At 41.2% G+C, this 20,116-nt stretch overlaps 1 protein-coding gene across 1 annotated transcript; it reads right to left on the bottom strand.

The window, feature by feature from the left end:
* Nucleotides 1–11,712: 11,712 nt before the first annotated feature.
* LOC131025838 (uncharacterized) lies at nt 11,713–13,152 on the bottom strand. Its single transcript, XM_057955622.1, has one exon. The coding sequence runs from the start codon at nt 13,150–13,152 to the stop codon at nt 11,713–11,715; it is 1,440 nt and encodes a 479-aa protein (XP_057811605.1).
* Nucleotides 13,153–20,116: the final 6,964 nt, after the last annotated feature.

Below are 20,116 nucleotides of genomic sequence, written 5' to 3'. Positions count from 1 at the left end.
ACTGATGCACATAAGGCTTCAGTCGAGTTTGATAAACAGAGATGTTATAAATCTTACTGACTATCAGCAGATAGATTAGTCAGACTGATAACACATGCAGCGAAAAACTTTTATTTCGCAATAGCCTGTAAGTTGAGCTCGTTGTTAGTCTTAAGTTTCTCTTTGCAATTAATCAGTTTCCAGTTTACGAAATGAAGAGCACAAGTAAGAACGTAAATACTGAAAGCTGTAAATAACACAGAGATTTTTACTTGGTTCAGAAAACACTTCCTACATCCACGGTCGGTTGATCAGACCAACAACTTCACTCTGCAAGTGTTTACTGGTGCACTACAAACCTGAACATGTGCTTACAGGTGCACACAACCGAAACAACCGAAGATCCAATCTTCAGTACCAACACACCTTGTTGGATTTCTCACTCCTAGCACGCACTGGGCACTAGGGTCTCACGGAGACAAAACGCCTTTCTGAACTCCTTTACAACACAAACACTCGATTCAGTCGGTTGAAGAGAGGTTTGAAAACTTGCCAACTAAACTTCAAAGAACAAGTTCTTTGCAGTTAGTTTGACCTAGGCTTTGGGTAAACAAGGTTTGCCTAAGGTCTAAGAGAATTTATGTAATCAGTAATGACTGATTTTTGGCTTTGGGATTCTCTTCTTCGATTCAAACTTTGGAGAGTCTGGGCTTTAGCTGAGAAACAATTTTGGTAGAGTTTCAGCTTATGTCGTTGAATCGGTGAAGATGGAAGTGATCCTCGAGCGCTATTTATAGGAGAAGTCTTGACTAGATCCGTTGGCGGAGAAGGTCTTCAAGATTTCTTCCGTTAGAGAGTAATTTGAACTTGAGCTGAGGCTTCAATCTTCGAGGTTCCTTGTTTGGTGAGAACGGCTATCTTGAAGAGCAGGAGATGCGACATCTTTGAAAAGGTAATCACCAAAGAGGAGTGACCTCTGCAAAGAAAGGACGATCGTGAGATCTCTGCATTTAATGCGGTTGTACTTCTGGAATGTGTGGCTTCCTTTGAACGTTGGAGGTTCAGTCCGAGGAAGAATGTTTAACTGATACTTGACTTTAGTATCAGTCCGCTGATTCCACGTGGCACACATTAAGTAATCAGTCAAAACTGATTCTTTGACTGATGCTTCTGTCGGCAACTTCAGTCTTCAGTCTTCAGTCCTTCGTTCTTCAATCTTCAGTCTTCAGAACATCACCTAAATTAGAAAAAGAACTCTAACACTTGAGTTCGAGCAGTTCTATTCTATTACAAAAGAAACCTATTGATTTTGGTATCATCAAAACAAGGATTAGGATATTTCATTAAGTTCCTAACAGAGATATTCAGTATCAGTCGCCAACCGTAGTTTTGCTAAACTCTTTTAACTGAAAAGGTTATGTTGGCTTGTTTTTCTTCAGTTTCGTTTAAAATAGCCTATAGGTGTATTCCCCTCCCCCCCCATACACTTATTCGAGACCTTCCGGGACCCAACACAAGTTACTTTTAACTTTTCAACCATAGTGTCCATGAGTCAAGCTTAACACAACCTTCATTCCAGCAAAGCTAGTTCACTCAACTGGATTCTTCATTTTGAAATCTAAAACATTTATGCATTTCTTCTTTCAAAATGATAATCCTGTAAACAGAAGATGCACACTCTCTAACAAGTGAGCTGCAATCTAGGATTACACTAGCAAAGCTTTCAACAGTAGGGAGGGATTTTGATATAACATCAAAACTTTATTTATTTTTTCAACAAGCGCGCGCACGCACGCACACACACATATATATAACACATAATAATTTAATATAAATTAGTTTGTGGTCAGATTTGGTCCAAATCTTATTCAAAAAACCAAAACCTATATTCAGATCCAATAGGGTCCAAGTTTTTTAGGACCGAAATTCACAAATATTTTAACATCCAAAATTTTTTAAAGACCCATACATTAAAAAATGAATTTGGATTCACGAATTTGAACCGAATCTAAGATCCATTATCATCTCCAAAAGAAAAATATCAAGCATTAAATAAATGTTGATCCAATCAATTGCAATTAGTTTGCAAATATTTCGACAAACCCAAGTTATCATCACACATCATATCACATCTATCATGAAACAAACAAGTATGTTATTCAATTAATAGTAAAATTAATGATTGAATCTATCACGATCTTTAATGATTTTATCAATTCTATTTCAATCTTTAAAATTAATCAATTTTATCCTAATCTTTTCATACTATTAATTATATCTCAATCTTTCAACTTATATTACTTTTATTAATTGTTTTTGAGATAATTGTTTCTAAAGAATCTATATAATCTATAAAAGCACAATTTAACGGCTACTTTTTGCCGCCAATTTTTTTAATTTTCAGTTTTTTTTTTTAATTTCAATACCCTATTTTTCCGCTCATATCATAAATTCAGTTTTTACCTTTTCTTTCCACGGTTCTATCGTTTTTCCTAATATTACTGCTCAATATACTCCTTTATTATTCTCTCTCTGATATATGTGGCTAACACCCCACAATCCTCCACCAAATCTTCCAACATTTATTTTCATTTAGGAAATAAAATTTGTTTTTCTTTTTCTTCTAGCTTAATTCCAAAAACATTGTAAAATGCAAAACAAAAAAAAATGCCATGCTCTCTGAAATTTATAGAATGATAATGAAGAAACCAATTCACACCCCGAAATATATCCATAGAATGATAATGGAAAAATCAATTTACATTCCGAGATATATCGTGAAAAACAAAAAAAGAAATCTCCACCACTAACAATAAAAATATATATCCTCAGAATAGAATTTTGACCTTTTTTTTGTGGCCAAAATTAATTTTTATTTCAAAAGAACGTGCATGTATTTTACATCAACAAACATTAATGATTTCAATGTTTCGTTGAATTTGATCGAATTTCTCTCTATATGTTTTTAGTTATTTATTTCTCTTCCATGTGATTTTCCACTTTAATTAATTTTCTCTTTTGTTTAGCTTCTTTTTCAATTTCTTTTCACTTTTAGAATTTTTATTTTTTCTCGAGATTTTGCAATTTGATTAATAATAAAATATTTAATATGTTTATCAAATCTATATATATATATATATATATATATATAGGGTTGGGTTCCGGTAGATCCCTATGCTTATAATAGATCCGTGGATCCAAATCTAGACCACACATTTATGACATGTCGTGCATCAAGATGGTGACACGTGGCAAGGCATTTCAAGGCAAAATCTGGAGAGGGGTAAAATTGGAATGTAATTTTCGAAATTAAAAAAAAAAAAGATTTTCTCAAAATAGGTATATTTTAAATGCATAAAGTTTCATACGAGAATGCATGAACTTTCATATAAAAATGCATAAGATTTCACCCCACCCCAACCCCACCCCCCACACCCCTGAACCCCACCCCACCCCAGAACCCCACCCCCACCCACCCCCTACCCCCCACACCCCCCCCCCAAATTTTTTATTTTTAAAAAAACTGATTTTCTGACCACTGACCCACCCCTACCCCCCACCCCCCCACCAAATTTTTTATTTTTTTTTGAAAAACTGATTTTTACATGCATAAAAAATTACATGTTTTACATGCATATACTTTCGCACATAAATGCATATACTTTCACACAAAAATGCATATACTTTCACACAAAAATGCATTACATTTTTTGAAAAAATATAATTTTTTTTGGGCTGGAGGGTGGGTGGGGGGTTAGCGGTCAGAAAATCAGTTTTAAAAAAAAAAATTGGGTGGGTGGGTGGGCGGGGGTAGGGCTGAGCATAGAACCGATTGAACCGAAAAAACCGACCGAACCGATCATTTTCGGTTCGGTTCGGTTTTAGAATTTCTGGTTGTCGGTTCGGTTCGGTTTTTATACTTTAAAACCGATGGGTATCGGTTTGGTTGTCGGTTTTTTAGTTTTGGTTCGGTTATGAACCGAACCGAACCGATGATATATATATATATATCAATATATATTTTATTAAGTATATTATTTAATATATATAATAGTATGAATAATATACTGAAAATTAAAAACCCTATAGAACTCTTTAACACCCCAGCCGCCCGCTGCACTTAACTTTCACTCTTCCACTTCAATCACCCACTTGCCGCAACCCTAGCAGCCTGTCACCACCTCTCCCCCTGGCTCCACCTCCTCCCCGGCGACTAGCAGCAGGCCACCGTGCGGTCCGCGCTAGCCCGCGTCGAGCCGTCGACGCAGAAGCAGCAGACATGCGTCAAGCGCGACCTCCGCTAGAATCTCCTCCGCCGGACTGCTGCCACCTCCCCCCGGCGACTAGCAATAGGCCACCTCCCTTGATTTTATTAAAGGTATGCTAATTTTGGGTTTGAAATTGTTATGTTGATTTTGCTTTCCAATGATTTTATTCTAATTTTTTTTAGATGCTACGAGATTATATGATCTTAGATCTGAAACTTAGGTATAGTTTTATGTTGATTTTGGGTTTGAAATTGTTATGTTGTTTGCTGATTTTGAAGGAATAGTTGCTGATTTTTGGGTCTGAAAGGATGAGTAACCATTTAGCAAAGGCGGTTCGGTTCGGTTACCGACCGAAACCGATCGGTTTCGGCCGGTTCGGTCTTGGTCGGTTTTTAGTCTTCAAGCGGTTCGGTTCGGTTCATCTTCTTCCAAGTTCGGTTCGGTTTCGGTTTTACTAAATAGGGTCGGTTCGGTTCGGTTTTGAACCGATGCTCAACGACTCATTTGAAAAAAAAAAATTGGGGGGGTGGGGGGTCAGTGGTCAGAAAATCAGTTTAAAAAAAAATTGGGTGGGGGGTGGGGTGGGGGGTGGGGCAGGGGTGAGGTGGCGAAAATACCAGATTTATTAAAATGAAATGCATTTTTTGTATAATTTAATGCATTTTTTATGTAAAATCTTTATGCACTTTTAATTTCAAAAATTACATTCCAATTTTACCCCTCTCCAGATTTTGCCTTGAAATGCCTTGCCACGTGTCACCATCTTGATGCGCCACATGTCATAAATGTGTGGTCTAGATTTGGATCTACGAATCTATTATAAACATAGGGATCTACATGATCCCATTCCTATATATATATACGAAACACCAGTTTTTGTTCCAGCCAAATTTTCTCTTTCCTTCCACTATTCATTTTTTCACATTTTCTCTCTTCTCTCTCTATCACATATATTTTTTTTCACAATTTTTTTTCATACAATTTCTCTCTCTTCTATTCTCTATTACATACTTTAGTGATTTTCTTAAAAACAAAAAAATAAAAATTGATATATGGAAAGATATTCTATATGTATCTCCTCCTTTATTTTTCTCTATTCTTTTATATTTTTATCTCTTTCTTTTTTGCACTATTATTATTGTAGGGGGTGAATCCGACAATTACGGAAGTAACGTCAGTAACGTCTGGATCGATGGGCACTAGCAACCTGAAACCACAAGCAACGTTAGAGCCCTCCGAAGAGCACCTGTGGGGGTGTCGATGGAAGGGCCTCCGATGCTCAAGTCAGTGTATCGATATGAGTAATAATGACAGGACCGTAACGAAAATAAATAGATGATAAAGGAAAAGACAAAAGTAAATGAAGTCTCCGGGAGATCGGGGTGTCCCGGAAGTTGAATCAAAGCGGATGAGCGCTGTTGAATAAGGGGCGACAAGTCTGGACTAGTGGGGCTAGTCAAGCAATCGAAACCCTAGAAAGTTGAGAGCTTGGAGGTGGAACGGAAAAACAGGAAAAGCCGGAAAGCACCAGGTTGAGAGATCGTAAGTTCTAGAATGAATGTCAATCACCGTGCCCCCTGCCCCAATGAGTTTACCTATATATATAGGTCATGAAGCTGCGGAGGGGCGACTAGGGTTAGGGTTTGTTGGAATATTCCTTGAAACCCTAACGGTTCCGACTTCTTCGGAGTCCACTTGCCGTAACCTTCGTTTGACCTAGTCAGCCATGTTGACTAGGTTTTCGTAAGCTTATAATCCAGTTTGGATACTTTCGTGTTGAAATGTTTACTATGGCGCTGCTGCCAGAGCGGAGGGATTGCGCCTCTGCCAGAGCAGAGAAATCATGTCGCTGCCAGAGCAGAGGGATCGCGCCTCTGTCAGAGCAGAGAGATCATACCTCTGCCAGAGCAGAGAAATCATGTCGCTGCCAGAGCAGAGGGATCGCACCTCTGTCAGAGCAGAGAGATCATACCTCTGCCAGAGCAGAGAAATCATGTCGTTGCTAGAGCAGAGGGATCGCTCTGGGCAGAATCAGAGTTGCCAAGGCAGATTCAAGCTGGGCAGTCGAGCGCTGCCGGGCAGGGCAGGGCTGGTCAGTCGGATTTTATCCACTACAATTTGTCCCCCACTCCATAGTTGAAATTTTTTCAACTAGGGAGTGCAATTTGACCGTAGGGAGTGCGATTTAACTTGTATAGGGTGCGCATAGTGAGCAGGGCGTTGCCCTTTTCTTTGATTTCGCGTGAAACAGGTGAGCCGGAAAAACGTGGAATTAAATGGTCGGGGTGACATAACACTGGGCATCCTAGATCTGCGGCACTTTCAGAGGCCAAAAATGTATCTAATGGCGCTGGACGTTACGGTGGTGATGAGTCATAAATGAGTAGATATAGAATTAATCGGTGAGTTGTTGTTGAACCGCAAATTGTACCTAGTGTTTGATTGGAAAGGTGAGAGAGGGTAATTGGATTGTTGAGAGCACGAGAGTAAATTGCTATAGTGTTGCAAGCAAAGATAGCGTAGGTTTCAGATTACGCGTACATGGCTATTTATAAACCTATGCTGGGGGTAAATAGTAAATTCGTTGCTAAAACATGCGCCTCGCGTAGTTAAGGGCATAAGAGTAAATTTGCCCCTAGGCGGGAGATTTCCCCGCTCTTTTGGTGATCTCTCTGGCGGAGGCCATTCCTCTGGCAAAAGCCATTCCTCTGGCGAGTGTGATTTCTCTGGCGAAGGCCATTTCTCTTGCAATAACCATTTCTCTGGCGAAAGCCATTCTTAAGAGCCGTTTCTCTGGCGAAGACCATTTCCTCTGGCAAGAGCCATTTCTCTGGCGAAGGCCAATTCTCTGGCGGAGGCCATTTCTCTGGCGGAGGCCAATTCTCTGGCGAGGGCCATTTCTCTGGCAAGAGCCATTTCTCTGGCGAAGGCCATTCTTCTGGCGAGAGCCATTTCTCTGGCGAAGGCCATTTTTCTGGCGAAGCGAAAATTTTTCAGTTTGGGAGAGGCGCGCTTTGCGCTGATGGACACGACGGGTCTTTACCTCAGGTTTTGCGTGAAACGGGCTTGTGCCTTGTATATGTAAGTTCTTCCCCCCATTTAGACTTAGTTGTTGAAACTTAAGTCTAAATTCAGGACGTTCGGGGTGGGACGGGCTTGCGTCTTTTACATGAAGTTTTCTTCCCCCCATTTAGACTTAGTTGTTTAAACTTAAGTCTAAATTCAAGAAGTTCGGGGTGAGATGGGCGTGAGCCTTTGACATGAAAAATTTTCTCCCCCCCCCATTTAGACTTAGTTGTTTAAACTTTAAGGCTAAATGCAGTATATGCGGGGTGATACGGGCTTGCGCCTTTTACATTTAAAGTTTTTCCCCCTGGGTGTGGAGGGGAAGGGGGGTTGCGCTCCTTAGAGCTGCCTACATACCCAATTAAGGGATCAAGCCCGAATGTAGTTCTGACCTGCATGCAAAGGTTAGTAAACGTGTAGTAGATTGAGTTGGTCTCGGAAGACCTTATGAAATAGAGTAGAAGCGTTAGAGATCAAGCATGATACTGTTTGAGATGGATGGCGTTCCAGCTGTTGTTGATGTCACGTCCGTCTGTCGATCGCAACTTGTATGCTCCACGTCCAACCACTTTGGTGATCAGATATGGTCCTTCCCAATTCGGGGCTAATTTACCGGCACTTGTTTCCTTGGTGTTCTGGAACACTTTTCGTAACACCCAATCGCCCGGCTTAAATGTGCGGGTGCGGATGTGTTTGTTGTAATATCTGGCGATGCTTTGTTGGTAGGAAGCTAGTCGGATATTTGCTTTGTTTCGTTTCTCATCGAGGAGGTCTAACTTGTGGCACATGGCCTCTTGATTCCCATCGTCTGTCGTAAGCTCATGTCTGGCGGTGGGTACTTCACTTTCCGTTGGGATTACTGCCTCCATCCCGTAAGCCAGGGAGAATGGTGTTTCCCCTGTTGATGTTCTTGTGGTTGTTCGGTACGACCATAGTACGTCGGGCAATTCATCTGCCCATCTTCCCTTGGCCTTCTCTAGTCGTTTCTTCAAGGTGTTCATGATGGTTTTGTTGGAAGATTCCGCTTGCCCGTTGGCTTGGGGGTACCTTGGCGTTGAGAAGCTTAGCTTGATGTTCCAAAACCTGCAAAAATCTTGAAAGTCTGCGCTTATAAATTGGGACCCGTTGTCCGTGACGATCTCCTTGGGCACCCCATACCGGCAGATCACGTTCTTCCATATGAACCCCTTGACTTCTTTGTCACGAACTTGGTGGAAAGACTCTGCTTCTATCCATTTGCTAAAATAATCGGTCACTGCCAACATGTATACCTTCTGTCCAGGCGCAATGGGCAGTTTGCCTACAATGTCCATCCCCCATTTCATGAATGGCCATGGCGAAGTGATAGCAGTCAGGGGTTCCGGGGGCAGATGTGATATTTGGGCGAATCGTTGGCACTTATCGCATTTTTTGGCGTAATCAGCTGCATCTGCTTTCATTGTGGGCCAGTAGTAACCGTTGGTTAAGGCGCGGTGTGCGAGGCTTCTGCCTTCCGAGTGGTTGCCACATTCACCTTCGTGTAATTCGGACAAGACGTATCTTGCTTCTGCAAGGTTAATGCACTTCAAATAGGGACCAGTAAATGAACGTTTGTACAGTTTACCTCGAATGATGCAGAACCGTGCTGCTTGAGCTTTGAGCCTACGTGCTTCATTCCGATCATCCGGGAGTATATCTCTCTCGAGATATTCCATTATGGGGGTAATCCATGTTCGTTCGACCGATACTTCGGTCACCTGTTCTTCGGCCTCACCTTTTTGGATTGCTGGATATTGAAGACAAGTGATCGTTACTGTTTTAGGTTGTGTGGTCTGAATTGCTGACCCAAGGTTGGCCAAAGCATCAGCATGACCATTCTCCCCCCTCGGCACTTGGTTGATGGTGAATTCTTCAAAGCACGATTGGAGCTCTTTCGTCTTGCCCAGGTAAGCCGTCATTTTCGTATCTTTGGCTTGAAATGTACCCTGCATCTGGTTAACTACAAGTTGAGAGTCACTAAATACGTTAATGCGTTTTACCCCAATTTCCTTAGCTAGTCCGAGTCCGGCTATCATGGCTTCATACTCAGCCTCATTGTTGGTTGTTTTGAAATCACATCGGATTGATCGCTCGATGTTGTCTCCTCGTGGTGATGAAAGGACGACTCCAAGCCCACTTCCTCGTACGTTGCTAGATCCATCAACATATAGTTTCCAAATTCCAGTTTGATCGGGTTCTTCCGTCAGACAGCATAACTCATTGTCGGCCTGTATAGTAATGTTAGGTGCAAAGTCAACAACGAAATCGGCTAATACCTGAGATTTAAGTGCGGTCTGTGGCTTGAATGTGATGTCGTATTCACTCAACTCCACTGCCCACTTTGTCAATCGACCGGATAGTTCTGGCTTATGCAGTATGGCCTTTAAGGGGTACGTAGTGGCGACTACGATCGGATGGCATTGGAAGTACGGACGTAACTTTCTTGCTGCATGGACCAGTGCGAGGGCCAGCTTCTCTAGCTGGCTGTATCGGGTCTCTGCATCAAGTAGTGACTTGCTCACGTAGTAGATTGGTGACTGCTTTCCCTCTTCCTCTCTGACCAACACGGCGCTGACGGTTGTATCAGAGACGGCCAGATACACCAACAAAGTCTCGTGATTCTTTGGTTTTGCGAGTAATGGCGGGCTAGTCAAGTACTGCTTGAGCTGCTTTAGGGCTTCCTCACATTCCTCAGTCCACTCGAACGTTTTTTACTTCCTCAAAGTGTTGAAGAAGAGGTGGCATTTTTCGGACGATCTTGAAATAAAGCGGCTTAAAGCGGCTATTCTCCCCGCTAGTTTTTGGACGTCTTTCACACAGGTGGGGGAAGGGATTCTCTGGATCGACTCGATTTGAGCCGGGTTTGCCTCTATTCCCCGCTGGGTAACCATATAACCTAGGAACTTTCCTGCATTGACACCAAAAGAACATTTAGTAGGATTTAGCTTCATATTGTATTTTCTAAGAATCTCAAATGTCTCACTCAAATGATCAATGTGGTCCCTCGCGCGGACGGACTTGACCAGCATGTCATCGATGTAGACTTCCATTGTTTGGCCCAGCAAGCTTGCAAACATCCGATTGACCAGGTGTTGATACGTTGCTCCTGCATTCTTCAATCCGAATGGCATATACTTGTAGCAAAATAACGCTACGCTGGTCATGAAGGCCGTCTTCTCCTCATCATCAGGATGCATCCGGATTTGATGGTATCCCGAGTATGCGTCCATGAAACTCATCAATTCATGGCCTGCTGTCGCGTCTACTAGCATGTCGATGTGTGGAAGTGCGAACGAGCCTTTCGGGCATGCCTTATTGAGGTCCGTGAAGTCGATGCAGACCCGCCATTTGTCATTCTTTTTCTTGACTACCACCACGTTTGCGAGCCATTCGGGATAGTGGACCTCCCGAATCAGTCCATTCTTGAGGAGCTTCGTGACTTCATCATTCACTACTTGGTTTCTCTCCGGTGCAAACTTTCTACGTTTTTGCTTCCTCGGTGGGTAGCCCGGGGTGACCTGTAACCTGTGAACAATGATACTAGGGTCAATCCCTGTCATGTCCTCATGGGACCAAGCGAAACAATCGTAATAATCAGATAGGAAATTGATAAGCTTCTCTCTGAGCTCTGGTTCGAGTTGTGCTCCAATCCGGATTTTGTGGTCTGGAAAGCTCGCATTAATTTGAACTTCATCTATCTCCACCATCTCCTCCTCGATCAGGCTGCGTGGTCTCTTCGTTTGTGCAGCTCGATTATAATGCCCCGTCTGGTGACTCGTGAAATGAGTGCACTGCAGATTTTGATTTCTATGCTCTGCAGACTGTGACTTTTCTGCTCTGCAGATTTTGACTTCTCTGCTCTGCAGACTTCGACTTCTCTGCTCTGCAGATTTCGACTTCTCTGCTCTGCAGACTTTGATTTCTATGCTCTGCAGATTTCGACTTCTCTGCAGCTCCGTGTGTTGACTCATGTCTTGAGTGCACTGCAAGGTATGATTTCTCTGCTCTGCAGGCTTCGACTTCTCTGCTCTGCAGATTTCGACTTCTCTGCTCTGCAGACTTTGATTTCTCTGCTCTGCAAATTTCGACTTCTCTGCAGCTCCGTGCGTTGGCTCATGTCTTGAGTGCACTGCAGGGTATGATTTGGGTGTTCCTGTTTTCCCATGTGCTTCGTTTGACGAATGTGGTTGAATGATTCAGGCGTCCCTCTTGGTGTAATTAACTGACTCGACGTACACTCTTTATTTGCCTTTGAATGGGACGGAGCTTCTTGTTGTAATTGCTATAAGGACGGGCTTTTCGCTTTCATAGTGGTTTGGTAGCACGCCCTGGAGTCCTTCTGCTATCCCTTGATCTCCTTGACTCCCCACTTGGTTGGGAATCATATGACTTGATGATAGGTGGATGGTACTGCTTCCATTCCGTGGATCCATGGACGACCTAGGATGACGTTGTAAGCTAACGGGGCATCTACCACGAGAAACCTAGTGGAAAGGTTGACTCCCTCTACGTAGACGGGAAGATCGATCTCCCCTACAGTAGTCATACTCTCGCCACTGAAGCCAACGAGTACGGCCGCTTTCTTGATTAGTTTAGACTCGTCCAAACCCATCTCCCTGTATGCACTGCAAAACAAAATATTGGCAGAGCTACCATTGTCTATTAGCACACGCTTTGTTAAACAGTTAGCAATATAAATGGAAATAACTAAAGCATCATGATGGGGGTGTAGAAGCTTGTCTGATTCGGATGTTGCAAAGCTAATTGTTAGGGTTGGATCCGTTGGTCCAGCTTTGCCGGAAGGCGGAGCCCCTGATTTGCTTGATCTAGCCTGTCTGGCGTGTCTCTTGGCGGCTGAGTCGGTGATTCCGCTGACTTTGGAGCCTCCGGATATCACGTTCACAGTTCTCTCATGGTGTGGCGGGTCTGGTGGGCTGTCATCTCTGTGTTTCTCTTGTCTATCCCTTCCTTGTTGTAGGGTAAGCTTGCCCTTTTCGGTTAGGTAATCGGTGAGGTGGCCTTGATTTAGTAGGTGGGCCACTTCCAATCTGAGGGCGATGCAATCCTCTGTCCGATGCCCATGGTCTGCATGGAACTCACACCACTTGGACCTGTCCCTCTGGTCGGCTGGGGCCCTCATCCTTTCTGGCCATTTGACCCTGTTGCCCAGATTCTTTAGTGCTTCAACTGCTTCGGCGGGGGAGATGGATAGGGCATACTCTGGAATCTTTGCTTTCTCGCGGGGGCGTGTGTCGGGTGCCCTATCGTACTCATCCCTTCCTCTGCTTTGTCGATAAGGTGGATACGGTTCAGCACGTCTGTCACGACCTGACCTCCTGTCCACCCGGTGGTCTCTTTCGGGTCTACTAGGTGGGAAGGCCCTCTGCATGTTGTATTGGTCTTCCTCCCACTTAATCTGTGCACACGCCTGAATCAACACGTCCTCCATGGTCTTGCACGGATACTTGGTGAGAGTTTTATAAAGATCCGAGCCGGGCAATAGTCCCTTGCGAAAAGCGGTGACAGCGGTTTGCTCGCTACAGTTGGTGATTGACACCTTCTCCTTGTTGAAACGTCCAATGTAGTCTCGAAGTGGTTCTCCATTCCTTTGGACAATGGCGTACAAGTCCTCCGAGATCTTCTCCAATTTCCTGCTACTTGCATACTGTTGAACAGAAACATCCGTTAGTTGAGCAAAAGATCTAATTGAATTATTAGGAAGGTTCGTATACCACTGGAGGGCCGGTCCTATTAAGCTAGAATCGAACCCCTTACACATGCATGCCTCCCTCATGTCACGAGGGATAGCCACGGTGAACATTCTTTAGCGGTACTGAGCTATATGGTCATCTGGATCGGATGCGCCGTCGAACATTTTCATATGTGGAAAGCTAAACTTTCTGGGCATTTCCACCAAGGCTATCTCATCCACGAACGGAGAGTCAGCGTAGCAACTCTCCGCACTCTTCTTGATCGGGGCCAGGACTCCTGGGATTTGTTGAATGATGGCTTCCATGTCTGCCAATCTTCTGGCCAAGACGGGGTCCATACTCTGTTGGATGCTTAGCATGCCGTGTCGGCCCTGTTCGACCAGAGGTGGTTGATCATGAGTTCCGCCATTCTGGCCCATTGAGACTGCTCGCCTTGGCCCATCTGATTGACCCGTTGGGGCGTCACGCATGAAGTCATCTTAATGGGCGACATCGGTCCGGCCCGTCAGGGTTGTTTGACCCATTCCCCCGGTCGTCAGGTTGGCCTAGGGGAGGGTACCTGTGACGTTTGTCCCGGTTGCTCCGGGCGTCTGATCTAGGGTATGCGTTTCACCTGCATTCACAAGAAGGGTGCCCAGATTAGGATGGATAGTCTCCGATCTATTGTTCCTTACCGATGATGAAGGGTCATCCGGGTCGATCTCAGTTCCATGGGGTGTGAGCGGGACGTCCTCTATGTCCACCATGGAGATGACGGGAACTCGGAACCGGTTAGCACGGAGTTTTTGGATTTGAGGAGGCGTCTGGATCTGGCTAAATGCATCCAACCGGGCGAGTAGCTCCGCATTTTGCTTTTCCAACAAGAGCCTACTCTCCCGTTCTTGCGCAATTTGGTCAGCCAAGGCAGAGATCCGGGCGTTCACCTCCACTTGGGCAAGTAGTTCCGACTGGGTTGAACCCGATTGGTTTGGGGCATCATTCATGTCGTGGGATTCGTTTGGAGTACTCATGGCATAACTTTGGCACGGCTCGTCGGTATTCTTTGATTGCTAGGGCCCCACGGTGGGCGCCAAACTGTAGGGGGTGAATCCGACAATTACGGAAGTGACGTCAGTAACGTCTGGATCGATGGGCACTAGCAACCTGAAACCACAAGCAATGTTAGAGCCCTCCGAAGAGCACCGGTGGGGGTGTCGATAGAAGGGCCTCCGACGCTCAAGTCAGTGAATCGATATGAGTAATAATGACAGGACCGTAACGAAAATGAATAGATGATAAAGGAAAAGACAAAAGTAAATGAAGTCTCCGGGAGATCGGGGTGTCCCGGAAGTTGAATCAAAGCGGATGAGCACTGTTGAATAAGGGGCGACAAGTCTGGACTAGCGGGGCTAGTCAAGCAATCGGAACCCTAGAAAGTTGAGAGCCTGGAGGTGGAACGGAAAAACGGGAAGAGCCGGAAAGCACCAGGTTGAGAGATCGTAAGTTCAAGAATGAATGTCAATCACCGCGCCCCCTGCCCCAATGAGTTTACCTATATATATAGGTCATGAAGCTGCGGAGGGGCGACTAGGGTTAGGGTTTGTTGGAATATTCCTTGAAACCCTAACGGTTCCGACTTCTTCGGAGTCCACTTGCCGTAACCTTCGTTTGACCTAGTCAGCCATGTTGACTAGGTTTTCGTAAGCTTATAATCCAGTTTGGATACTTTCGTGTTGAAATGTTTACTATGGCGCTGCTGCCAGAGCGGAGGGATCGCGCCTCTGCCAGAGCAGAGAAATCATGTCGCTGCCAGAGCAGAGGGATCGCGCCTCTGTCAGAGCAGAGAGATCATACCTCTGCCAGAGCAGAGAAATCATGTCGCTGCCAGAGCAGAGGGATCGCGCCTCTGTCAGAGCAGAGAGATCATACCTCTGCCAGAGCAGAGAAATCATGTCGTTGCCAGAGCAGAGGGATCGCTCTGGGCAGAATCAGAGTTGCCAAGGCAGATTCGAGCTGGGCAGTCGAGCGCTGCCGGGCAGGGCTGGGCTGGTCAGTCGGATTTTATCCACTACAATTATTGTTGTTATTAGTATATCGTAATTGTTTTATTGTAATTTAATAATTGTTGTTATTTTTTTTTTCTCTCTCTCTCTCTACTAGAAATTTAATCTCTTATCTTTCCTCTTTTGACAAAAAATTAATTTAGAATGAATAAGTTATGATAATTTAAAGTTTTAAAATATAGTATTTTGTTCTTTCCTCTCTACTTTAACGAGTGTTAATTTTCTCTTTAATGACATGTTTACTTTTTTCTATTATATTAATTTAATTTTCTTAGTTTTGTATTTTAAGATAAAAATAAGTAAATATCATGTGTTTGTGTTTATATATATATTTTTAAATTATAATTGTTTAAATGTAATAGAGTGAAGGAATATATATTGGTTCATTTTATAACTCTTTAAAAAAATTGTATTAATGCTAATATAACTTTGTAGATGAAATTATTATATATATTAAAAAATATAATTTCAAATATTTTTTTTATATTTATGCATTATTTATTTATTATGATGCATCATACTTTATAATTATAATAAAGTATAATGCTAATTTTCATTATCAAATAATTATTAATTAGTTAATAACTATAATTGTCATTACACTTTATACAAAGTTGAAAATTTACGTTTTCAAATTCAAAATTTTATTGAGTAATTGATGTCGTTTAATTTCAATATTCGCCGTGCATCGCACGGGAGATCGTTCTAGTAATATATAAAAGACCAATTTTTTTTCCCGCTAAAATTTCTCTCTCTTACTATTTATTTTTTACATTTTCTCTCTGCTTTATGTATTACACGATTTTCTCACTTGAACTATTATGTAAAATTTCTCTCTCTCTTCTATTTTCATTTTCAAATTTTTATGATTTAAAAAAAATTAATTTGATTTATAGAAATATATTCGATATCTATACTATATTAAAAAAGGTAACTCCCAATTTAAAATCAATTTCAAATCAATTTAAAAATTGAGTGACAATTTTGTAGTTATAATAAAATTAAAGGTTTATTTGTAAACTATATATATATTTTATTTTCTTTTTCTTTATCTTCTTATTTTAATTTGTTTTATTTCTTTCTAAAATTTTAAAATTTGACTAATTATAAAATATTTAATTTAAAATGTAAAAGTTATTTTTATTTAAAGATTACGACTTTTAAAATTCTCTCTCCTCTCTCCTCTCTCCTCTCTTATCTTTCTTTGAATAAATCTATTTTTTTTAACTTATTATCTTTGCTTTTTCATAATATCTGTTTCGAATGTTGTGATTTTTTAATTTTTTTTATTCTTTCAATATTCAACTTAAATATTCTGTTAAAATAATTATTTTTGTTATATTTATACATATGATAATTAAGTTGGTATCGATTTTATATTAATATTTAGATATAAAATTGGTTTCCGTGTATTGCACGTGATGCAAATGCTAGTAACAAATTAAAGTGAAATAGTGTCACAGCCCACTATCCCAATGACGGGTTAACCGGGGTTATGACTTGGGTGAACAATAAGAAATGGAAATTAAAAAGGGATTTACTAAATAACCAACATTAATAACAACAAACTAGTGGTATATATATATATATATATATATAACCACTTGGGTAATTAACAAATGAGCCAGCCATAACGACTAAACCCCAAATGAAAGTTAAACAAAATGAAGGAGTAATAAGTTCCACAATACGATAACAAATTCAGAGTGTTTGCAGCGGAAAAACGTGTGAGTTATGCATATGGAGATGCATACTCAAGGTTTCATTACATAAACATCAAAAGGGAAATCCGCTCAACACCGATCCATTCCATCGTCTGCTCAACCTGCACATTTAGAAATACATGCAGGGCTGAGTATAAAAATACTCAGTGACATAAGCCGAAATACAACATGCATACATATATAAATTGAACTGCCATAACAGTAACACACAGGGGTTTTCATAAATGACCTGCGCTTACTAAAACATTTCGTTCATTTTCATAAAGATGGATGCATCCCATTTTCAGTCTATATGATCCATATCTGTCCTTTCTGTCACGCGCCGGGAAGGAGGCCTCCTTACCACGGACGCCAAGACCGGTCGCAAGCGACTCGCGATCTCCATGAGTGTACACGTTAACCCTAGCTAGCGACCTTTGTCTAGCATAGGATCCCAATTGGATTTCCTTTAAAGTTGGCGAACCAACACAGATAGGATACATATAAAAACATAAATATTTTGGCAGTCAATCATTTCATAAACATTTCATTTTCATAACATTTTCATTTTCATAAAGGGCATTAAACATATAAGCATTTCATAAGAACTGAATAAATAGTCAAAACATATCATGCATATATATTCGCATACGAGGCCTACGTCACGCAGGGGATCTCTATATACGTAATAATAAAATAATGCCCACCTCAATTGTTCTTAAAGCTGGCGTGGAGTCGTTTCTTCTTCTGCTTCACTTTCTGTCGCCCGGACCTTCATTGATGAAGAGTCGATAAGTTCGTGAAGAAATTGTCATAAGACAAAGTCTAATTCTACGTGCCTAAGGTATCTTTTAATGTTTTAGGGTTCTAGCATCCATATTAATCTCGTTTCATTCAATCAATAAAATGTAACCAATTATCATGTAACTATCATATAGGTTCGAACCCATTTGTTCGAACATCAACATGTACATAATCCATAACCTCCTTCTACACCCGTCATTTAGTCAAGTACTCCATCAATTAAGAACAAGCCATATATTATCACCCTGAAAATTTAATCATTATAAATCATGCTTTCTCATACTTCGCACATTTTCATCACTTAAATAAATAAATCATTTATAAACACATGCTTAGCAATTTAATATCTCAATTAAATCCCAAGCTCATTTGATAAAGTAAATCATATACTTAATCATTCTATAACACAATTCCACATTTTTTTTTTAATCTTGTAAATAAATAGTCTCAATATTTATTAAAACATGAAGCCATTCTAATAGGACATTTTAATTCCATTATACTGGAATTACTCATAAAATAATTTAATCCTTTTTCTTGTAAAAGAAACCATATTTATAAAATTCTATACATTTCATTTTTTTAAAAAAAATAAATAAGAAATTCCATTATTCATTTATAAATAATAAACATTTAAAAAAAATCCATTGAGATGAAATAAAACATTTTAACCATAAAAAAAATCCATACTCGTAAGCTTTGAAAATAATTTTATCATATAATAAATGGGGCTTAATCCCAAAATATTTGCTTTAAAGTCCATTAATAAATTTAAATAAAGGAACAGGCTTCGTTTAAATTAAATAGTCCCAACTTTCAATATTAAAATTTAAAAGAGATTTAAATTCACTAAAATAACTTAGTGAAAATTCAAACATTTTTAAAAGAAATAAGGTCAAAATTCGTAGGCTTTATTAATCAATTAACAGCCCAAAATTAATTAAACTTGGCCCAATCAATTTAAATAAATAAAACCCATCAGGATTAAAAGCAAAAAGGACCCAACAATTTTAATAGATAAAATCGGCCCATCAGAGATTAAATAAATCGGCCCAACATCTAAAAAAATAGGCCCAAGGAATGAAGATGGGCTTGAGCCCCAAAAGCCTAACCTAACCCTACATTCATACATACACACACATCAGCACACAACACACACACACACACCTCACGCCACTCTCACTCTCCCTCTCGGCTCTCTCTCTCGCCTCTCTTACTCTCACTCGGCTGAGGGCGGCACCGCCTCCGGCGCGCCGCCTCGCCGGACGTCTCCCCTCCCCCTCTCATTCTCTCGCACAGGTAAGCTCCTCTCTATCCCTCCTCCTTTTCTGAAAATCGGTGCATGTGCTGCCCTGAAGAACCACAGCCGCCGCTTCACCGTGAAAGAGCACGGCCGCCGTCCGCCTGGCCGGAATCGTGGTGGATGGCCGAGTCTTGCCTCGCCGGAAAGGTAGGCTCCAAATCTTCCTCGTTTCTTCTCATTTTTTTTTTTAAAAAAAAAAAAACAGATCTGAACTCCTCCCTTTTCTCCTCTTTTCCGGCCGAACAGAACCGCCGTTCGTGCCGCTGCGCCGCTGCTTCCGCCGCGTTGCCGGAAAAGATAAGTCTCTCCCCCTTTTCTCTCTTTTTTTTTTTTTAAAAAAAAAAAAAAAAAAAAAAAAAAAAAAAAACTGAAATCCTAAACTCTCTCCTCTCCTCTCTTGTTTTGGCAGAACAGGGACTGGGCGGCAGTTGCCGCCGCGCCGCCGTTGCCGGCGCCGAGCAGCCGCCTATTGCTCCCTCCTTCCCCTCTCACGATTCGAACAACACACACGCAAGCAAAACACAAGGAACTCTCCAAATTTCAGTCCAGAATTTGCAAGTAGCAAAGTTAGGGTTTTAAAAATCTGTTCTTTCATCATTTCTATTTACAAAAATTGATCTGTACTTGTAATAGATTAGATAATATAATAAAATGTGTGCGTGTGTATTCTGTTGTTCTTTGATGCTTGATTCGATATTAACTAGAAAAAAAAATATAAAGAGAAATTTGGAGTAACCTCGATGTAGCTGGTATTTGGTGTCTAGCTGGAATCTGTGAATTATAATTCAAGCATAAGAACGTATAGCTTGGATCAGAATGTTAGAAACTGAAAATTAATGGAGTATTAAAGCAAGTTTTACCTCTTGAGGTTTACTGTAAAAGCTTTGAATGAAGTCAATCTCTTCTTTGGCTATTGAAGAACTAAGGAGGAATGGGAGGAATGTTGGCTGCTGATTTTGGTTAAATAAAAGTAAGTTGCATGTTGAGATGTTAAAGGTGTAGAAGATGGCCGGCAAAAGGAATGGGCTGATCTGGAGAAAGTGTAAAGAATCTCTTTATTTAGTGGAATGGTTGGCATATGATGAGTGTTTCCAACACCATCAATTTATTTAAGAGTAAGATGGATGTGGAAATGAAAAGTATGTGTAGGTGCTAGATGAATGTGATGAATAAAATCCTTATTCTGTATTTGTAATACTAATTTCGGGTTCCCATATAACGA

The sequence above is a fragment of the Salvia miltiorrhiza genome, chromosome 5, assembly GCF_028751815.1.
Source record: "Salvia miltiorrhiza cultivar Shanhuang (shh) chromosome 5, IMPLAD_Smil_shh, whole genome shotgun sequence".
Taxonomy (NCBI): Eukaryota; Viridiplantae; Streptophyta; class Magnoliopsida; order Lamiales; family Lamiaceae; genus Salvia; species Salvia miltiorrhiza.
This window is presented reverse-complemented; position numbering and strand designations above follow the sequence as displayed.